General features: G+C 45.5%; 1 protein-coding gene across 1 annotated transcript; it reads right to left on the reverse strand.

The window, feature by feature from the left end:
• Positions 1–10,391: 10,391 nt before the first annotated feature.
• LNP1 (leukemia NUP98 fusion partner 1) lies at positions 10,392–21,185 on the reverse strand. The gene is made up of 3 exons (XM_040583194.1): positions 20,778–21,185; positions 14,215–14,460; positions 10,392–12,140 (listed from the first exon to the last, which is right to left on the reverse strand). The coding sequence occupies exons 1-3, from the start codon at positions 20,925–20,927 to the stop codon at positions 11,937–11,939; spliced, it is 600 nt and encodes a 199-aa protein (XP_040439128.1). The 5' UTR covers positions 20,928–21,185; the 3' UTR covers positions 10,392–11,936.
• Positions 21,186–21,377: the final 192 nt, after the last annotated feature.

Genomic DNA, 21,377 nt, shown 5'->3' on the forward strand with positions numbered 1-21,377 from the left:
TCCACCTCCCTCTGGAAGGGCTTCGCGTGCTTCCCAAACTCGGGTTGGTCACAAAAGAGAAGAATTTATGTAACACTTGTTTTGCTTCCTGGGACAACGTATTCTGAGAATTCATATAAACAAGGGCAAATACCTTAAAGAAAACCTAAATATGTAAAAATAAGTGAAAAAGACTTGCTTATATCACAAATGTTTTCCTGCCTGTTCAGGATTGCTCCTTACAATGCAATTGTAAAAGACAATTAAAATTACTAATAGGTCCAGTTTACCAGTTTGTAAATAGTAACATATTGGATCTATCCCACTTTTCTTCCTGCTCAACATGTCCCTCAGCAAAAGAATAGTTGTCTTTAGGTGCTTAATGCTGTAGTGAGCGTTAGGTCTGTGCTATGAATGGTTTTGGGCAACCATTCGATACTTGAAAGGTTTGATACGGTTAACATTGCTTTTGCTTTATGGTAAAATGACCACGTAATCACACTTGGGTATCCTCTCCAACTCAGTAAGAACAAGCTATCAAGTAACTGCAGCTAAACACTGTGGTGTCTGAAATAGAAAAGCAAGATTTTCTGAACAATGCAGCCCAGGTGCATCATTTATGTCTGCTCATCCGACAAACAAACTTATTTCCATGTGCCCTTGTGTCCTCCTGGTTTTACCTGGGAAGTTCCTTCATAACTGGGAATCCCTCCATTCTTGATGGGGTCAAAGTAAATAGCATCCACAAAAATCATTACAGCGCACACTTTAAATGAATCTCCACTGGGCTTGAGTCCCGAAGACACTGGCAAAGGAGGCTTTTTATAGGCACTTGGCTGTTCGCTGACATGGAGCTGAAGCAAGTCATAAAAACATTTCTTCACGGCTAAGCTCAAACTCTGCGAGATGACTTCGCAAGTAGCGCTTGATTGGCTTTTCACGGGAGTTCCTGAAGGAAACGTCACAAGGCCAGGTGCCTGCGCTCCGAGCCCCAGGGTCTATCGCACCGCATGGCTGCAGCGCCCAGCTCTGCTTCACCAGGGCTGTCGTAGTGCCTGGCGCTCACATCCCTCGTCTCCGTACTCCATTGTTTGCCCGCAGCCACACACCTGTGCCTTGGGCCAAATGCTCAGGAGTGTTAGAGACAAATCGGAGTTGTGTGTGTTCTGGGGTTACTGTGAGACCCGCAGTGTGGCCCCGGAGGCGAGCGGCAGCGCCGGGAGGCAGGAGGGCCCGTTTCCAGCCCAGCCACTGGGGTGACGGCACCGTAGCAAACGGCAGGAGCAGACACCCCATAACCTGGCTCTCCAAGCGTCTCCGCAGGGCGCTCGCAGCCGCGCTCGGTGCCTTTGGCCCTTGCTGCCCGACCCCGGCCTCCGGCACGTCCCGGGAGCCGGCACCGGTGCAGGGGAGCCGTGGGCTGCTGGCCTGGCCTGGCCTGCAGGACACGGGCACGGCATGCTTCAGGGGGAAACCTGCAGGGAAATGCTGATCCACTCCCCTGGAACGTCACGATTTGCTGTTTGTAGGTGTCTTCGTAGCACCACGTCTAATTTATAGCTGAGTAGACGTAGCACAGAAGTGTACCTGACACCGAATAAAGTAAGTGATCTCCAGACAGAGCACCCAGAAAGCTAAATAATTCCGGCCTTGCAAAGCTTATACAAGAGTTGAATAAAGAGCAAAAGCGTGCGCTGTCTGTGACTTGAGGGAAAGCAAACATTGATGTTCTGTTTTCAATACAACTTGTAACAAGCAAAATAAATAAAAAGTTAATTTCAATACAAAGACCCATCTTACGATAGCCCCAGTTTTGGAGCACTACTGGGGATATTGGCTCTTGCATGGATCTAGAAGATACAGGTTTAAATCTGTAAAGTTTAAAAAACCTTCTAGGCCTGATCCTGCCATCAGTAAAACAATGTAGTTACATGAAACGTAATTTTAAAAATTATGAAGTATGTTGCTTTGTTTGAAGTACTTTTTTTTTTTTTTTTTTTTTTTACAAGTAGCCTGCAAGACTTCTGCAAGAAACTTTCAGGAAGAGTGTCCTTTTCAAGTTTCTATCCCCTCTGTGCATTCATCAGCAATTAATAATAAGCTGATTCCTAGCATATAAAAATGTACCCTCTTGGGAAAGCCTTTCATCCAGAAGAATGTAGAAAAACAGTTATGGAGAAAAAAAGTCAGAAGAGCTCATCTCACCCCACTCTGCATTAGGAGAGGAACTGTGACGAGTGCAGGTGTGTACCTGAAACAATCTGTAACTCGCGGGGAACTGACAGCACTTCAAGTTGGTTAGAGTCCCTTGAACTCATCTAGCAATTTGGCATGGGGAATCTAGTAGTGTAATAAAGCCAGAAATGCTCAGCGTATTAATGGCAAGAATATTGTCTCCAGACTTCTCCATTTCCATATAATGATGATTTAAAACAGAGAAACCTAGGGAAGGCAGAAGCACTGGGACAAAGTGGTTTGCAGATCCCGAATATTTTTTTTCTCGGAGTATCAGTACTTGAAATGAATATATGCCTTGACACCGAGAGCCGGTGGGGTCATCTTTGGTATAAGCACGTATAAAAAAAGATGATCCCTGTCCCCACGCTGAGAGTAAGGATTTTTGCTTTTTCTTGTCTTGTCATCTGCCAGCTGGATGAGAGCAAAAATGACTTTATACTGCAAATGCCCACACAGAAGTCTGAAAATCAGCTCTGAGAATGTGGAATTACATTTCTTTTTACTACACTTCATCTTGTGAAGCGAGTTTAGCATTAGGCAGTAGGAGATAATTCATGCTGGAGACAAGGATGTGCACTACCTTGGCATTTTTTGGTAGAGGCTGGTCAGCAATAGATCAGTGGGACAAGCCTACAGCCGCCTAACTTCTCAGCAGTGCCAGGCAGCAGAGCTGGGCTGGTGCACTCACCTGGGGTCAAGTACCACGCCACGTCCTAGTTTATCAGCTGCTGCAGAAATCAGGACATGGAAATCTAAGGCAGAGGGCTGTGGGGAAATGGGATAATCCATTGGCTGAGGAAAGAAACAGCAGCTGCAAGAACTGGGAACTCTCCCTGCCTCCATCAGGTTCTTTGGCCATTTCTAGATGCGTTTCTTGCATGTCTCTGGCTGATGGCTTCTTACTTTGGGGAAGACGTCTAGGTTATAGGTTTATAGGATCACTGAGCACTCAGAACAGCAGACGGAGTCTGTTGGAGCAGTTAGTAAAATCATAAAGCATTCTGAACAATTATCAGATATCAGGGCCAATGGAATATTCAAAAAGGTGCAGTGAACCATAATGAAAAGTTCCAAGTTCCCTGGAAATAGTATCTCCTCACCTTTAATTTTTTTTTTTTTAATTTGCTAAACATCCAAAGGCTGCAGGAAAGCCATCCCCAGAAACCTCGTGAGGAAGCTGGCAGCTGTGATCTGGTGCACCGGGTGGTGCGGTGGCCAATGGGGCTCCTGTCACACAGCCTGCACGGAAAGCACAGAGACAGCTTCATTCCCAGGCGCTGCCCGGTGTTTGCACTAAACGAGGCGCTAGGCCTGTGGGAAAAATAGTATGCAGGCAAATGATTAAATCATGTCACATAATGCACGTTGCATGGGGGAAGGGAAGAGGGGGCTGAGCTATGCTTCCAGGGGCAGCGCTCGGTCTGGATTTGTCCAGCTTTTGAGAGTTTAACTCTTGTAAACCTAATGGTGTGCTTTCAACTTTTTTTAGGATGCAGTTTTGTCCTCCTCCTTGTTTTGTTACTTTTTATTCTCTCTGTCTCGGACTCACTCGCTGTGCTCGGCAGTACCTCGGGTGAGTCAGGACAGAGGGCTAGCCACTAGCCGCAGGGGGACATCGGGGCGAACACCCCCATTGGCAGAGGTGCAAGGCAGAAAGAGCAGGATGAGAAAAGCGGCCAGCTGAGCAGTTGTATGAAAAGCGCCAGCTGCAGCCCAGCCTAGGGAGAACAAGGGAAAACTGCTTTTCTGGGGAAGAGGGAAAGCGAGAGCAGTGAGCATGGAGGGATGGGGAGGTCGCAAAGCTGGTGTCACTGCATGGGCATTGCCCCCTGGGTCCCTCTCCCCTCAGCTCTCCCACAGCACGGTGGGTGATGCCCTCCTGCTTGCCCTACAGAGCAGAGCACACTGTCGTGGTGCTGCTCTTTATCCCATGGTGCACCAGGGACAGAAAATCCCTGGCACAAAACAGTTCCCCCCATACACACATCTATCACACACATGAAAGAGAAAGAGCAGCAACAAGGGAGCAGCCCAGCCAAGCCCCACACAAGTCTCCATGTCAAGGTGCAATATTCCCCTGGAGACAAACACTTTTTGCTCAGCCACTGTCCTCCCAGCCAGCTCCTTGCACCACACATCCCCTCGCAGCAGGAGCTGGATCCTTCAGTCTCCGACCTGGCTGTCAACTTAGCAAACCTCTGCCCTCCCAAAGCACCTGAATTTGCAGCACCCCCACCCTGGGTCCTGGGCACGAACCCAAAACAGCTCTCACAAGCCAGCTCCCTCCATCACACTCCTCTGGGGGACCCGCTCCCTCCATCACACTCCGCCCATGAAACAGCCTGGCCTGAGCTCCTCACCCCCAGCCCCACTCAGCAGAGCGTCAGCATTCGCCCTTTTGGCTGTCCCCCTGTGCACCAGCCCCAGAGCCCACGGGGCTGCCAGGGCGGGCAGGGTGCTCCCACCCAGGCCCACCTCCACCAGGTTCCCCACAGCACCACTGTCACCATCAGCCAGCGAGTCAGTGTCTGTTGGTGCAGGCGCTGTGTGAGCAGGGGCACGCTTGGACGCGGGTGTGCGCTGGCGGGGCGATGTCGGATGTGATGGGGGCACAGGCAGCCCCCAAAGCAGCTTTGTGGGAAAAGACCATTGTAGGGAAGCTGGGGAGTGACGGGGAGGAGGTGGTTTCTGAGCAAGAAACTTGAGGGAAAGCAGAAAACCCCAGAGGCAGCTTGAAAAGTAGTAGTTTGTGGCCAGGCAGGGGGAGTGGTGGGACAGAAACCCGCAGGACGGCGCACTTCTCCCGGGAGATGCAGAGGTACAAACGTCTAATTGTCAGCACATGTCAATATATATATGTATTTTGTATATATATATATATATGTATATATAAAATATTATTTGGTTCTTTGGTGAACAGGCACAATAAAAATGAAATGGCCACGTAATTTAGTAAGCCAGTGAATGGTATAAAAGTGAAAGAGGAGGATTTCTCATCTTGGGTCTCCTGCTGAAGTTCCCAGCCAGAACACCCTCTTTCCAATGAAAAAGAAAAAGAAATAAAGAAAAAATCTACTGTCAGCTTTGTTTTGACATTCCTGTGACTTTGATTGTTTTAAGAAATTCAGTTGGCTTACCCCCCTTTTGTTGCTGTATTTCTTTATTTGATGGAACATAGGAACTGGTGCTGCCGGTTTGTCCCTCTGTGCTTCATTTCACAGCCGTGAGTGATCCCCTGCAACGAACGCATTGTCTGCATCTGAAGAAGGAGGTTCAGTATGGCTTTGTCTCCCAGTTTCCTCTGAAATTCTGGGGCACGGCAGGGTTTGTGCGGCACGGAGGGCTGCCGGCCTGCCGTGACCCTGCATGCCTCAGCCGCCGTGGAAAGCCCGGCTTCCTCCTTCCATGATGGGACCACACGGGCTGTGTGTCCCCCCCGTGCCCCGAGTCCCCACCACGGGGCAGAAGCCCCCTAGCACGGGGGGCACCATTCAGCTCCCACAGCTGCCGCCCCGGTGTGCTGGTCAGAGCAAAGGGAAAGGAGTGCTGGCAAACAGGATTGCCACACAGGGATTCCTGTCATTTCCCAGGAATGTTGAGAGGGGTGGCCTTGGTCCAAAACATTTACCAAATCCATGATAGTAAGGAAATGAAGATACTGTTGTTATCCTCAGAATAACTCCAGCAGGACCCAGAGCAGGCATAGCTTTATTTTTTTTTTGCAGGAGAATGTGGCATCCGGCACTTTCTGTTTCTGCTCATTTGATACCAGAAAAAATGGTCCTGAGACGGTTTGGTGTCTGGATGCCCAGCCAGTGCAGCAGCTGTGCCTGCCTCTCCCGCCGCTCCCCCACCGGGTCCCACATGCCACCGACAGAAACCCACCCCGAGGCAGCAGTGGCAGGTCCCCTGTCCCCCGCCAGAGGTTCTGCCTGTGGCACCAGCTCCCCCCAGCATTCGCCACCAGCTCCCCCAGCATCTGTCACCAGCTCCCCCCAGCATCTGTCACCAGCTCCCCCCAGCATTCGTCACCAGCTCCCCCCAGCATTCGTCACCAGCTCCCCCCAGCATCTGTCACCAGCTCCCCCCAGCATTCACCACCAGCTCCCCCCAGCATCTGTCACCAGCTCCCCCCAGCACCCATCTTTGTGGGGTGACAGGAGCCAGGCTGACCCAAGCCTTCAGCATCGATTAGCCAGGAATTAGGGAACCCCGCTCCTCTCTGCAGCGCCGGCTCTGACCTGCAGCCATTGGAACGTCCGGCTGCTTCCAGCTCCCTCAGAGCACTGGCGTTCCCCTTTCCCACTAATACTGTTAATTAAAGACTGACACACCCCAGCTGCAGCAGCTCCAGTGTTGCCCATCATCTTCACTTTTGGTCTTTCCATTAGTGCAAAACTTTGCTAAAAGCCCTTAAAGATGACACTGAGGATTCACCACCTCCCAGGTAGTATCTGGTAATGCCGGATTGCTGCAGCAGCTTCAACATGCAAACGTATCTCTTTCAGTCACCAGCATTCAAGGTTTAGTCAAGGTCTGGAGAATTTGGTATATAAACCCTTTCCGCTACTCTCTAACAGAAAATGTAACAGAAAATAAGGCCCTGGGAGTTGTCACGATACGTCTTTGTGAAAACTGTGTGCAATGAAGTTCCATGCTGCTGCCAGTCCCCAAGTCATAGTGACAAATAACATATGGACCCAAATCTTCCTCCTTCAAGTGAAAGGGAAGTTTTATCAGTAGTAAATGACCTCAACCTCAACAATGGATCACTTCTGAATAGATAATAAAACTGTAATGAGTACCCTGGATGAGTGACAACCGTTACGGTTGATGTCTGTTGACTGTAAAGTTGAGATGTGGATTATGCTACTGTGCAACTACATTTGTTCCATGCAAAAGGCATTAAAGGAATGGAAAATCTGTTGTATCCTCACCTCCAGCTGTGGGTGGGTGGAACCTGGCATAATGGAGAAGTTAATGAAATTTTTTGTTTGCAGACCAAGTTCTGGGCTAACCTGTGATTGCCACTCCTGCAGGGTTAAGAGCAGCCCAAAGTTACTCTGTTCTTCCTGAGGACCTTTTATTGCTGCTGGGACCATCAGCACAAAGGAATGCCCTGACCGTTCCTCTCTCCTGGGCATAACTTTGTGCCAGCTGTGGGAAGGCCAACCTAAAATCACTCTAGCTGCTTTCTGACAGCCAGAATTCTCTGTATAGGAGTCCTCAGGGAGTAGACCCACTAGATTTAAAATGCTGAAGAGAGACACTGAAGATGTATTTTGTGCTTATAGGAAGAGCAGAGTATCAGCTGAAGTCCACTGCACAGAGGTCCAGGAAGGGCAGCTTTCCAAAGGGCCAAGCCGGCGGCATCTGCCTCATACAGTGGGGAATGGCTGCAGCAAAGCCCAGGGGAACAGTGACCGTGAATCCTTCTGCTCAAACTCTGAGGCAGAAAGAGGGCTCTTTTTTGATAGTTCACTGTCAGGAACAGGACTAACTCACCAGGCTGAGGACTCTCTGTAAGGACTCCATCAGCTTTTGGATGAAAAATCATATATAACTGTCACAAGTTTTGGTGGGTCTTCTCTGTACAGCAGAACCCTGCCCATCAGTTTAGAAACTGCATGAACTGGAGCATTTTCACAAACATATAAGAAGGACAAGAATGCATCAAATATGGCAGAATATGAGTCTTTGATGCTCCTTGTATCACTTCTTCCTCCTATTCTGTCTGACCTCAGACACAGCTGAGAGTTACCTGTTTTCCAAAATACAGTAGAGAGGGATCCTCCTAACAGGAGGAATAGCATCTGTCAATCCCATCGAAAACAACAGAGTATATGAAAATCATTTCTGTGATGGGTGGATTTATTTTAGCATTTGTTCATACACAGTGCCCCAAAGCTCCAACACAACAGCCACAGGCAGGGCATCATCTAGGAAGTGTGCTGGATTTCAGTATTCACTCATTCATTGAATGACCAGATTTTGGCTGCAATATCTTTCTGGATGTATTTCAAGACCTGTTGTTTTTAATGGTTTCAGCAGATGGCTGTGTAAACTCAACATCCCATGATTATGATTCATCTCTGTGAACAATTTTGGTTATCAAGTTTGATTAGATCACTGTGTGATTTTATACTATTCATATGTACACTGAATGCATTCACAGCCAGGGCTGTGCTTACCCAAATACCTTTTTTTGTGCTAAAGAACAAAAAGCACATATGAACATTTTCATTTTTTCATATTTAATATTATGTTTCTTTTTTAATGGCTATTATGTTCTTGTTCAGTTACACATCATAGTTGTTTTGGTTTACTTGGGCATTTAATTATTTCCCTTTTTTTCCCAGAAAGGTTTGTTGCAAGCATGCACATAAACATAACTATTGCCTCGTTTTGCCTTTGAGGGGTCTGGCATTTTATATACTAATACATGACATGTTAACAAGTACCCAAAATTTAATGCACCTTCAAAACCATGTTGCAAATAAACAACACCTCAGAAGCACACGAGCATAAATATTTTGCTTTGGAAATGCCCACCTAAAAGATGAGGTAACCACACTTGACGGTCTCTTCTCAGCCCTCTCAGAAAACACTGGGGCATCACTGGATCATGCTCTCAAAACGCTTGTAGGTACCCGTGCCCTGAGGTCCCTCAGGAGCACCTTCTGGTCAGCCTGAAGCACTGGGAAGGATCGCAGACAACAGTGTTTTACCGGAGTGTGGGCTCCTACCTGTGAGATGCAGCAAGTTTAACATGTCCTTTATGGGCTTCTGAGTCACAGCAGCTTCCGACAGCTGGCCCGCAGTGGGAGTGCCAGCCTGCTGCTGGTGGTGGTGGTGGTGGTGGTGGTGGTGGTGGTGGTGGTAGTGGTGGTGGTGGTTCCCCTCTCTTGTAAATCTGTCTCAAGTTTTCAACACTACCTGTTAATGTGCATTTAGGAAAAGATGGGATTTGGTCCCTTCCTCTTTGCTTCCCACTAACTGACCTCCTTCACGTCCAGTTTCGACTCTGATGCAATTTGTAGCCATCCCACTCTTGAAAAAAGCAGAAAAAGCAGAGTGCTCGCCTAGGAAGGAGGGTGTGCGCAGAAAATGCCCACAGCCGGCCGCACCGCTCCGGGAACTGGGGTGGGAATCATGGCAGTGACTACTTGCTGTGTCAGTCACCACCGAACTGACGATCTGCTGTGGGAATGAAATCCCTCTGGAATCTTTCTGACTGCTTGTGTGCCAAATCTACTTTCTGTGGAAACAGGAATATCAGCCATGCCATTGCAATCAGATTCCTCTTCAGATGATTACCTTCCTTCCACAATCCCCAATAATAATTGCAAATTTCTGTGGAGAGTTACTTCATTCTGTCATGCAGGTTTCAGTCTCTCTAAGGAACTATTGCACCTGACTACGTGGGGCTAAATGGGAAAGGGCCATTGCTCCAATCGGGCATGACTTGAAGCAAGAGAAAACCCTTTGGAGTGGACATTTGTTAGCGATGTAAGGAGGACAGTGTTGAGGACGTTATTTGAATGCTTCTGTTTCCAGAGCAGGGAGCTGGCAGGCAAGTCCAGCAATGGCAGCAGAATGGCTGCCAGCCCTGCCACTGGAGTGTGGCAGCTCTCGGCTGCACGGGGGCTGCCCGCAGGGAGACCCCTTGGGCTGGTGGCTGCCCACAGGGAGACCCCCTGGGCTGGTGGGGTAAGGCTGGCTGGCACTTTGGTGGGGTTGGTAAACAGCAAGTGAGAGCCAGGCACACGGGGTTTTCTATTTTAGCTCTTTTCAGTGTTTTCATCCCATCAGGTGTGGTGTGCAACCAGCACGTTATCACAAATACAAGCTTTTTGCAAATTCTGCCAGGATACAGCTGGGCCTGCTGAGCTGGAAAACAGGAGGAGAAGGCTCATGCTCTGAGATCCAGGCAAACCTGGTGCAGCCACGGCACTCATGAGGGCAGGCTGCCACATGAAAGGATGTACGTGAGAGGTTTTATCTGAGGAACTCCGGCACAGCTGGCCATGTTCCTTTCCACCCAGGTCTATTGTAATGCAGTGTTCAAATTCAGGCTATAAAAGGAAAGCTGCCTGCATGGAAGTGTTAGCCGACAGAAGAACTTTGTGAAAATTCCATCTGGTTGGAGCAGGACAGGGACTATGCATAGGAACAACATTTTTCAGTCAGATTTATTAATTTAATGTATAAGGCCAGAAGCAATTTACAAGCACCAGCAAGGGTTCAGTTGCTTTCTTACATATCCCCTAAAGCCCTACTTAAAAAGAAAAACAATCCTTTAATGGAGATAAGTGTTATAAACTTTTAAGGATGCACTAAGCTTTGTAACAGGTTGAACATTCAAAATTAATGCTCTAAAATAAAACAATAAAATCTTCGTTAATTACAGAAAATCACAGGAAGAAAAATCCAGCAGACTTTGACTTTTGCTCATGACTTCATTGGTCTTTACTTGTCTCTAACTGCATTACACAAAGCAGGCTTTCTCTACGCTAGGCTTGGGGAGGTGGTTCCCAAAGAGGGCAGGGTTCTTCTCTGCAGGGAAGACTTACGTGTTGCAGGAGGGGGTGTTGTGGGGGGATGTATGTGTTTATGAGCCTCTGGAAGTGAATTTCCTCTGCAGAGAATGAAGTCTTACTTACAGTTGATGAGATTTACACCTGAGTTCAGGAGATGTTCAGCCAGAGGAAACAGAGTTTTCCAAAGTTCTGCTTACCATAGACAGAGCCAGTTCCCATTCCCTTGGTTTAGCCCTAGTTCTAGAAAAAGGAAAAGGGAGAAGCATTGCGATGCCTCACGCTGAATGTGTGGCAACCCCTTGAGGAGGTTATATGGAAGATGAGAGGCAGAACATCTCAGGCTTTACTGGAGAGCTTTTGGCAAAGCTCGAATTTTGATGAGGCAAAACTGGAGGTGTAGCAAAAGAAGCTGGTAGCTATGAGGCAGGCAGGGCAATAAAGTAGTAAATGGAGAGGGCGGGAGGCCACAAAAGAAGCAAGATGATGAGGTTAAAGTTGGGAGAAAGAACTAGTTGTGTGACTGGGGAAATGGGATGGAGGACATGGGAGAGGGCTGGGGGATGTCAGGGAAACAAGGCTAATATTGTGCAGTGACATGGCAAGGAAAGTGAAATGAGACATCAGGGAGGTGTAGAAGAGAACATGTGGGCTCCTCTTCTATTACTTCTGCAAATTTGGAGTCGGGAGATTGTCAAAGCAAAAGGACACTGGTTTCCAAGACAAATCTAAGCGACTGTCAGGGACAGGAAGCATGTGGCCCTTTATGTGTACCTTTCCTTTCCCAAACCTGCCAACAAGCCTGTTTTCAATCAAGACAGAAACGTAAGGCTTTGCATAACTTTGCACGGCTCTGTAATACATACGTGCTCTCCTCTTAAATGAACGCATCCACTACTGTCCTGCCACAATGCTAAACTTGCCTGAAACCCTCTTACAGTGGTTAATTGCTAACTGGGATCTTGCAACAGATACACTCCTCCTATGACAAGGGTCATGTTCTTAATGGCAAAAGTAAAGACAGGAAGGTAATAACATGGTGTCAACGATGCAGTTGAATTTTACTTTTATTTTACAGATTAGGGTTTATTCTAGCTAACAGGCCTCTTCTAGCCAAAACAAAACAAGAATGATCCCTCTGCTTTTCAGGGGGAGTGTTAAAACTCATTATCTCAATGCATTCTAGCTGCCTGTGCATAAATATCCTTTCTCAATGCTTGTTTGTGATGGAAACTGTTCGTTGTGTTTTGCTGGTACAGATTCTGAACCTTCATCTTCTTCCTGCTCTCTCCTTGGCTCTGATTTCTCTCCCATTCTCTTACGAGACTTGTTTTTTCCCAAATGCAATCTTTCCCTTTCTCTTCTCTCCTTCACACCTTCAGGTTGCTAAAAAGCAGGAAAAAAAATTGCAGGAGATTAAAAATTATTCCCAGGTGAACAAAAAAAAATCATTAATTTATTTCACTAGCAATGAACAATTAAATATTACAGTCACCTACCTCAGCAAGATGAGATTTAATATGATGGGCTCATATTCAAGGCCCCAGCCAGTCACCCTAAAACTCAGCAAGAGTCAGCATGCATTTGATCCCACTCTGTGTATGGCAGGAGGGTCACCCGCCCAGAGGACTTGAGGGGGAGAACAGATGGAAGAGGAAAAGGGAGGGGGTCTGAGGTCTCAGTCCAGAGTCCATCTTTCTGGGCTTTCACATGATCCCTCTTTGTGCACCTGAAGGATGTTCAGTGCTAGCTGCAAAGAGCTCACTGAAAACAAGTGCTAAAGGTCATGAAATGTCCTTAAAGCCACGTTTATAAGAGAAAAGTAGTATGTAGGGAAGGAGGAAATGGGATTACCTTTCCTCCGCTTTTAACCTGTGTGTTCACGGTGGTTTGAATTGCATCCACAGAGCTCTGCAAAAAACCTGCTCCATTTGGAGATACAAGCTTAAGCCTACTCCCAAATTCCCTTTCAGATCTCTAACACCTATCACTCAGTTCTCTGAGATTCTCAAGTCCTTCACATCTCCCAGACTTCAGTGGTGACAACAGGAATGACAACAATTTGGTCTACTTGAAAGGTAGATTAAAATACAGCCCAGCACACCTCACACACATGGATTACAGAAGGGTACTAGGATCCACGTTTTTAACTGGAACTGAAGCCGTATTTAGTGCATGATGCTCACTATACCTATCCTGCAATTATCACATGCTCACAGACTTTCTAGCCATAGGCATTTTGGAGAAATGATAAATGATACACCAGACAACCACTGGTGAGGGTTGGCACATAAGGCAGTGTGAATTTCCAAATTCTGAGTAGTTCCTAAAGGGGAAAAAGAAGATTAGAGAATGCACTTAAAACCTTAACAAAGGCATAACGGACTTGTCATCACTGTAATTCTGCATATTCTTAGAGGACTGCTCATGCAAGGACTATAATTGTGGGACTGATCATGTAATGGCGCTGCTTATTTAAAAGAGATTTTTTTTCCTTTCTTGTTGCTGCACAGAAGTTCTGCAAAGACAGCTGAAAATTACTTCTCCGTACAAACTGTCAGTGTCAACAAACTAAAGAACAAAAGATACTTCCTTCTGTTGTTATTTGGTACCAATGTCAAGCATTATTCAAGCTTTTTCAATAGGGTGACTGAATTTGCTAGTGTTCTGATACTTAAAGGCGAGTTAGGGTTTATTACTCTTCCTTCTGTTGTATGTTACACCAGCTATTATGTATCATAATAACAAAAATGTGCTAAAGTGTGTCACAGACAAAAGTCTGTTACTGGCTACTTCATCAACACAAACCATACAGAAAATGCTCATGCCTCAGGAAAGAGTGCTGGGGAGAAGAGAAGGATGAAATGGGGGAGAATCCCTTGCTGGCTGCAAGCCCTTACAGTGAAAGTATGTTCAGCCACTTACAGCAGTGGCTGCTGCCACAGCTGCGTGGTGACACTGAAGAAAGCAGATGGATGGAGTCCCAAGGCTAAAAGAGAAGCCTCTCAAACACCACTGTGTCTGGCAGTCTTACAGGTAACACCATATATGATTAAATATAGATAACCATACGTGGTTAAACCAGGTCAGCAGCAGTGAGAAAGAAAGCTGGGTCTTATGGAAAAAGCAAAGCAAACCTGGGTTTATATTGTTATTTTTTGTTGGCACAGCTGTAGAAACCTCTGAAAACATTGTCACAGCCAGCACAGTGCCTCATTTTGAAGATACACACCTTTTACTAAGTCTAGATGGTAACACTACATCAAGAATTCCCATGCTAATGCTACCGTGTTAACCGTGTTACTGTAAAGACCACATAATGTGAGACACTCTAATTCAAGCTTATTCCTTCTCCTCCCCCAGCAAAGCCACAGCAATTACACCAGGGATAAAGCTGGCCTGCTCATCAGTTGGTTGGATTTTCTTCTTCTCACATGATCTTAAGTTTGTCATTACCTACCAAAGAAACTGAGCGTTTGCTTTTGAGATGCAATTGCTTTTCAAAGGACTCTGCAAATTCCTGGATGGAGTTTGATCTTGACTCTGGGCACGAGCTGTCTGCCGAAGGTGTTCTGCTTGCCTGCCTGTGGCAGTGGCATTTGACATCCTGGTCTTCTTGAAACTCCTTGGAGCCCCTGAGATGGCTTGAAGAGCAGCCTTTGGTAGAAGCATGAAGTCGTGTTGTATGGAGGGAGGAAAGCCTCGCCTGAAAAACAAGAGGTCTTTTTTGAGTACTGAATATTAAAGCAGAGCACACAGGGGAGATTTTTTCTGCCACAGAGCGCTCTCTGAACAATGGTGCAGAATGAAGGACCTTGCCCAGACTCCTGTATCCTCCCTTTCACGTGCAGGAGAATCACACTGCCAAGAGCATGCTTTCCAGAGGCAGCAGAATTCGTTTTTATTCCTGTTTTTGAGCATCTAAATTTTGGCACCCAAATAGTAGTTCAGTGTGTGCTGGGTCCTCTTAGAGCCTCCTGGCACTAAAAGGAACCAGAACCCTTCATAACCTCAAAAAATCATGCCTCGCATCAGGCAGCAGGTTCTAGACAGGACTCTCAAAACACAACGACACAGCCTTCTGTGGCCAGATAAGCCAGATACAGGGATTGACCCACAGGTGCTCCAGGTCTTATCAGATGTTTGAGATCATTTCAGTGTTTCAGCAACAATTTCTAGCCCACCAGTGTCAAATTTTCAGCATGGCCTACATGCAGGCAAGATGCCTTATTGTTCAGGTTTGAATTTTCTGATGGTTTCATTTGTCCTGAACCAATGAGGGAAGCACTTCCAGCGCACTAAGGGACACATTCCTATCAGAGAAATGGTAGGTAACAGGCTTCCTACAATTCCATTTGTAGGGCTGAGGCGGGGAGGGAGTAGGTAGGTGTTTAGTTCCTGTGTGGTTCAATTTTCCCAGACCTGACATGCAGATAAAAGCTATTGATCTGCATCAGCTGTGTTTAATTGAATGCCTGTAAAGGAGATTAAACTGATAAAGGACGGCTGTGTCCTGTGGAGTCAGGTGCTGGTGGGTTTAGAAATAGGCAGACCTGCAGAGGAGATGGGTAAGAAGGCACTATGTAAAGCCAGGCATGCCCAAGCCCTACCAGCTGTTGATGCTTTTCCAGGGTGAGTTGCTGAACACTGGTGAGATGCTGGCAGTGTGAGAGGGAGATGGGAGGTGCCGAGAATGAGACTTTTGCAGGTATCCAGTTAGGGCACTGCAGGCACCCAGCTGCTACACACCTGTTTGGACCTGTATATGTTTTGTGTAAGCCTGGTGCTAAGCCTTCAGCTACTGAGTAACTCTGAGGAGCTCTGCTGGCTTCAGGGGAGCTGTGATTGTTTGTAACAACTGAAGGTCTATCCCACAGATCCTGAAATGCTTTCTAAGAAAATTCAGGAGACAACCTTACACTGAGAGTAGGGTTTATTGGGGGGTGGGGGGTGCAGTGGTGGTGTGTTTTTTGGTTTGTTGTTTTTTTTTTTAACAAATAGCAGTGGAAAGCTAAACCGACTTGGTGTAGTGGCCACATGAATCTACAAATCTCAGGCTGGAAGAGACTTGAAATACCTCCTTTATATGTTTCCATTTACTCTTGCTCAGATGCTATTCTAAATGTATCAGCACAACAGGGACCTGTGCAGCCTTTCTCTGAGTAGTGAGGCTGTGCATCCATGTGGTTATGGCTATGTCACATTAGGCAGGTTTGATGAGAGGTGCTAAAAATAACAAATCTTACACCTGACAGAAGCACCTAATACTAAAGAATTTTCAGATCATAGTGCAGTTTGGTTTCTTTTCCAGATATAAGCTTATTTTAGTAACTAGTATTATGGACTGCCTCTGAGAGTAGTGGTAATGATTTCTGCCATACTATTTTTACTTTGGTTTCAAACCAATCAATACAGCTGTAATTTCTGTAAGGTCATATTGTATTGTTATTTTGAGAAGCATCAAAGCAATCACATTGTGCTTGAGGGACAGGAGTAAGCATGCTATGCCAAGCTCAACAAGCTAAATGCCTTCTGTGTCATTTTAATGGCATCAACATACGTTGTTTCCTAGAAATGAAAATTGCCTCACACTGAAAATCACTGGTATTCATTCTTAGAGGGTTTGGGAAAAAAAACAGGAGGACAGCTGAAATGAGGGATGGTATTCTAACAATCCTGTTTTGCAATATTTGTAAATGTTTTCTTTTACTGAAACATTGCTTTTTAATTTCCTTTCACAGATAGATTTATAGTTAAGCCCTCAACAAAAAGACTGCAGTTCACATACTGACATGGCAGCAACGGTTCAGAAAAGGGACAGGCCTTCCCCTGAAGTGTATGTCTGCCTCAGTGGACTAAGGGTAAAGCTACACATACATACCTATGCAACCACATTACTGTGGTCATGCCTCTTTTCACAGTGCCTCGGTGCAATACCGTAGCTAGGACAGCATGCTTATGTGTGTCAGCATGTTGCTGTCTTAAGGACACAACCCTGCAGAGGACAAGAGCCTCAGCACAACTGTCAAGCTTGAACATAGCATGGCTTATAACTAGGAGAGTAAATTGGTGGTCTTTTATTTAAGATTGACTCTGTGGAGAACTGAGTCATAAAACAAAGCTCAGCGATGAAGCAGATCTAGCACTGACTTTAGATAAAATCCATGTAGCTTTCTTTCTATATCTTGGATTTAATACATGCATTTAGTATACACATTTGGTGCCAAACTGATTCCTTGGTAACATTGTAAATAAGAATGGCTGAAGGCTGCTTTAATCTATGCTTTCCCTCCTGAAGTCTCAGCAGCTGCTGGCAACAGAGATTATCTCTATACCCGCACCCTGGTGTCTGCCTGCCACTGCTGTCATCCCTTGCCAAAGGTCTCTGAGCACAGCTCCAGTATCTGTGCCCATCCTTGCCCCAGCAGCTGCCTTGTGCCTACTTCTGGTGCCTCTTTAGCAAAGTGTCCTTGGTCTCCAGCTCCTAGGATCTGACCTTGGGTAGTTTTCAAACTGGAAAAATGGGGAGGAGGCGAAAAAAGGGAAAAAGCATGGGAGGAAGAATGATAAATGCTCCCCTATATCAAAATGAGGAATTCTTGCCAGAACTGGAAAAGCCAGAAGCACCAAGCATGTACTCGGGGGTTGATTCTCACTCCCTTGAGTACTACTCCCTTTTTTCTGCTTGAGCATTTGTGTAAAGGATGGTCATGCTCAGTGTATCTATTTACAAAACAGCTAATCTTTTGCTAATTGCCCATCTAGACCACACAAAAAGTACACAAACAAAGATACTTCATGAAATTGATTTGTATGTAATTTGCCTATTCTCCTTCTCACTTTCTGTTGGAGACAAATAATTGCTTCCATCTTTTGGGCTTGCACAGCTGTCACTAAGAAAACAAATCTTCAGTGCATCAGCCCCAGTGTTAGTTGTTTGCTGAAGTTTATACCATGACCCCACTGCTTTAGGGATGTTTTGGAACATTTGACATTCAGATGCTGTCCCACAGCTTCCTTTCCTTCCGAGAAACTTAAAGCCAAGTATATATTCCTTGAAAATGTTTTGGCCTAGGCTCCAACTGATCTGTAGTAACAACATTGTTGTAGATGTTCAGTCTGACTTTAGTTTAAATTAATGTTAGCAACTTCAACATCAGTCAGTTGTTCTGCTCCCACTCTCAGCTGTTTCTTATCATATTTCCTCCTGCGAGAAGCAATGTCTACTTGATACATTTCTAGAGTTGTAAAGCTCTTACCAGTTCTCCTTTGCCCCCTACCTTTTCCCCACAACAAAATGTCTGGGAGGTAAGAAACTATCCTGAACCAAAATGATGAAGAATAACTAGAATGTGTCAAGGGAAACTGTAGCTGGAGGCTGCAAAAAGGGTATCACAGCTAATGTGTCTAAAGTTTGCCAGGGGAACAAGCTAAATAAAGGAGGTGGAAACAGATGACATAGTTCTCTCTGGGCAGTTTTCACATTCAGTGTTGGCCCACAGCAACATATACAGCTCTGACGCTTTTCAAGGGAGTGGAGTTGCCCAGTGACCCCATGAAGGATGAATAAAATTTTGTGTTCCCCTCTGTAAAATGGGGATGACAATAGCAAAAGCATTTTTGTGAAACTCATTTTGTTAATCTCTGTGAAGCATGCTAAGATATTGCGAAAAAAATAATGAAAATTGCTGTAAGTCTGGGAGTTATTCTACAAAGCTTTATCCATATTTTGTGGGGCTCTACTGTGAGAGGATGCCACAGGAGCTCACCATTGTGTTTGAGGTGAGAGCAGTGGCTTGAATGTCTTTTTACAGCACTGGAAAAACTACAAAGACCAGCATACTGATTTGGAGCTGAAAGCAATTTCCAGTGTGATGCAGAACCACCTTTTGTGTCATACTGCTAGTATTTTGCTATGTAATACCAAAATGCCCCTGGTGCAGATGCAGCTCACGTGGGGAGGATTGTACTACTGCTAATGCACCGCATACCAGCCCTGGGTACAGACAAAGTGTGCTGGCAGTGCTGGTTTGGCAGCACCATTGCATCTACACAAGGAACTTTTGCCAACCACTGTGTCAGTTAGGACATGCTGACTTGATTTTCACCTGGACAGCGAAGTTACCTCCATGTACGATGCTGAGACAGAGGAAAGGGTACACTGCAATCTGCTGTGGAGGCACTAACTTGCAGAAAAGACGCAGTCTAGTCTCAGTTATTATTCCTTCTGATTAATAGCACTCTTCTGATAAAATGAAGACTATTTAACTAACCTTATAAGTGTTTTGAATCTTAGAGTAGTTATAATTCATAATAATGAATCTTACAGTCGTTATAATGCGTAATAACTGGGTAAAGAACACACATCCAGGTGCAATACCATGTTGTTGCTGTCAACAAGGAGATGCTCTTTCTGAAGGTATTTCTAGGGAATTATTAGTGACCATTTGTTTAACTTCTAGACTTGGTTTAAGACAACATGTTTCAGTGCTCTTTACTACCAACTAATTAGAGATTTCCAGATAGAAAGGTTTCATCTCAAAATTTATCCCCAAATCACAAAATCCCCACAAAAATCTTCCCTTTTCTCATTCTTCCAGTCAGTTTCTGGCACTGAGAAATAAAGAAATTAAAATTTATATCTCTTGTATAATACTACTGGAGCAATATAAATGGGTGTGGAGCATTAATGTAAAGGCCAGACATAATTAAGTGTACAGGGTAACTTTAACGTGTTGAACAGTAGTGTCAGAAGCCACATTCTTCCCTTTCTGTCAGCTAATTTAATCCACATTCTAGGTATGGATTCAGGGATGCAACTCCAGCAAAGTATTTGAATAGCTCTTAGCTAAGTATTTAAATACCTTTTGAACAAATCTAATATAAGAACATACTTCAAATGAAAGGTATGTGTATGCACACAGATACACACAAAGATGTGTTCAGTAGCTTGCTGGATGGAAAGTGATTTAACGTACATCCTTACACTTCAGTCTGTACTGGGACCTAAAGAACAGTAGCTCCAGTGGAGGAGAATTTGCAAGATGAAAATATAGCATGGCAGAAAAAAAAAAGTTTGAAAAAGATTAACTATTTCTCCCCAGTATAATAGTATTTGCTTTGTTGCATCCATAATGATGTAAGGGTACAAGTGAAAAATTATCTGTAAGGAAACAGGATTTTTGGTAAGCCAACTTATGCAGTTGGCAAAAACGAGCCAGATTTGGACCACCTAAACATTTTTCTAAAGCTGAAATAAAAGCAACAGTCTTCAAGTGAACAGCTGTTTTCAGTTTAACTTCCTTTTGATAATCGGTCACACAGTTGTGAGTTTTCTTAAAAACCTGCTTCTATGTGTGAACCCTGCCCCTTTCCCAGCTATTTTTTTTAAGAATGAAGAATGCACTTCTACCTTAAAATCTTACTTTACGGTATAATAAGCTTTGTTCTATGTTGCATCCTTATTTTGAGTCAGGTGTTTTAAAAAAGGAGGGTCTGCATCCTCTAGCTTAAATTAGAAGTTACAGCTGCAAACAGCTGGATACCTGAGAGTAAAGCATACAACCTCCTGGAGACAGCCTAATTGCAGAATTAGGTCCAAACCCTGTGAATACATACCGGGGGGTATATTGTTTGACAGATGAGGACAGACTCATTAAGGACAATGTTTATGTATGCCAGCTGCCAAAATGTTTTGATCTCTGTCAGGTCATGCTGAGCAGACAGAACACCACTGTAATACACAGTTATGCAGTTATTACACCCTTCTCCTTACATTTCTGGTCCTACAGTGGCTCACCTTGGAGTTTGATGGGTTTCTTGTATTCCAAAAGCACCGGGGGCCTGGCCCTGGCAGGTTGCTAAGTTCAAAAAGCAACTCGCTGCTGCCAGTAGGAACTGAGCTTACTTGGCAAGGTGCACCATACTCATCCTCGTACATCTCTAGGGCCATGCCCCTGGGGAGGGCACTTGTGTTTATGCATAAACCGCACACATAGAGAGAAAACTGCGCACAGGTCTTACCGGAAGGGAAGCTCTCCTTTCGCTAAAGGGTCTTGCCTGACGTTTCTTGTGGCCTCTACCCTCTTTTTCATTCTCATCGATCAAGCTGTGGCCCCAGAAGCTGCTCATCCATTTTGCAAAGGAAATATCATCATCCTCTTCATATTCCATGTACAGACGTTCCAAACTTGGGGGGGGTCTCCCAACCAGATGAGGAAAAGCAAGGTCAAATGCCGCCACCACCACCACGCCAATAGCCTCACGCGGTTCTGCCAATGAGAGGAAGCAGAGACGCAGTTTCAACCACTTTTTCTGCACTCCATCCCCCAAAACACGTCCCACTGCAGCCCTGAGCACTGTCTAAACATAAAGTCAATTCTTCCTCATCTCTTTTCAGCAAGGTTTCTTTTAACTTTTCCGTTACAGTGATGTCCAATATGACACTGCTGCAGGGGGCTGGTGGGAAGGGAAATGTGTTGGCTGCTCCCCATGTGTTGCTGTTGAGTGCACCAGCTGTCAATACCAATGGAGAATTGCCCACATTTACATGCCCGGGAGGTGCGTGCTCGAACCTAAAGTAGGCTTGTGATTTAGAGAAGCGGAATTGACTTATTGATGGTG

Source organism: Falco naumanni, chromosome 2 (assembly GCF_017639655.2).
Source record: "Falco naumanni isolate bFalNau1 chromosome 2, bFalNau1.pat, whole genome shotgun sequence".
NCBI lineage: Eukaryota > Metazoa > Chordata > Aves > Falconiformes > Falconidae > Falco > Falco naumanni.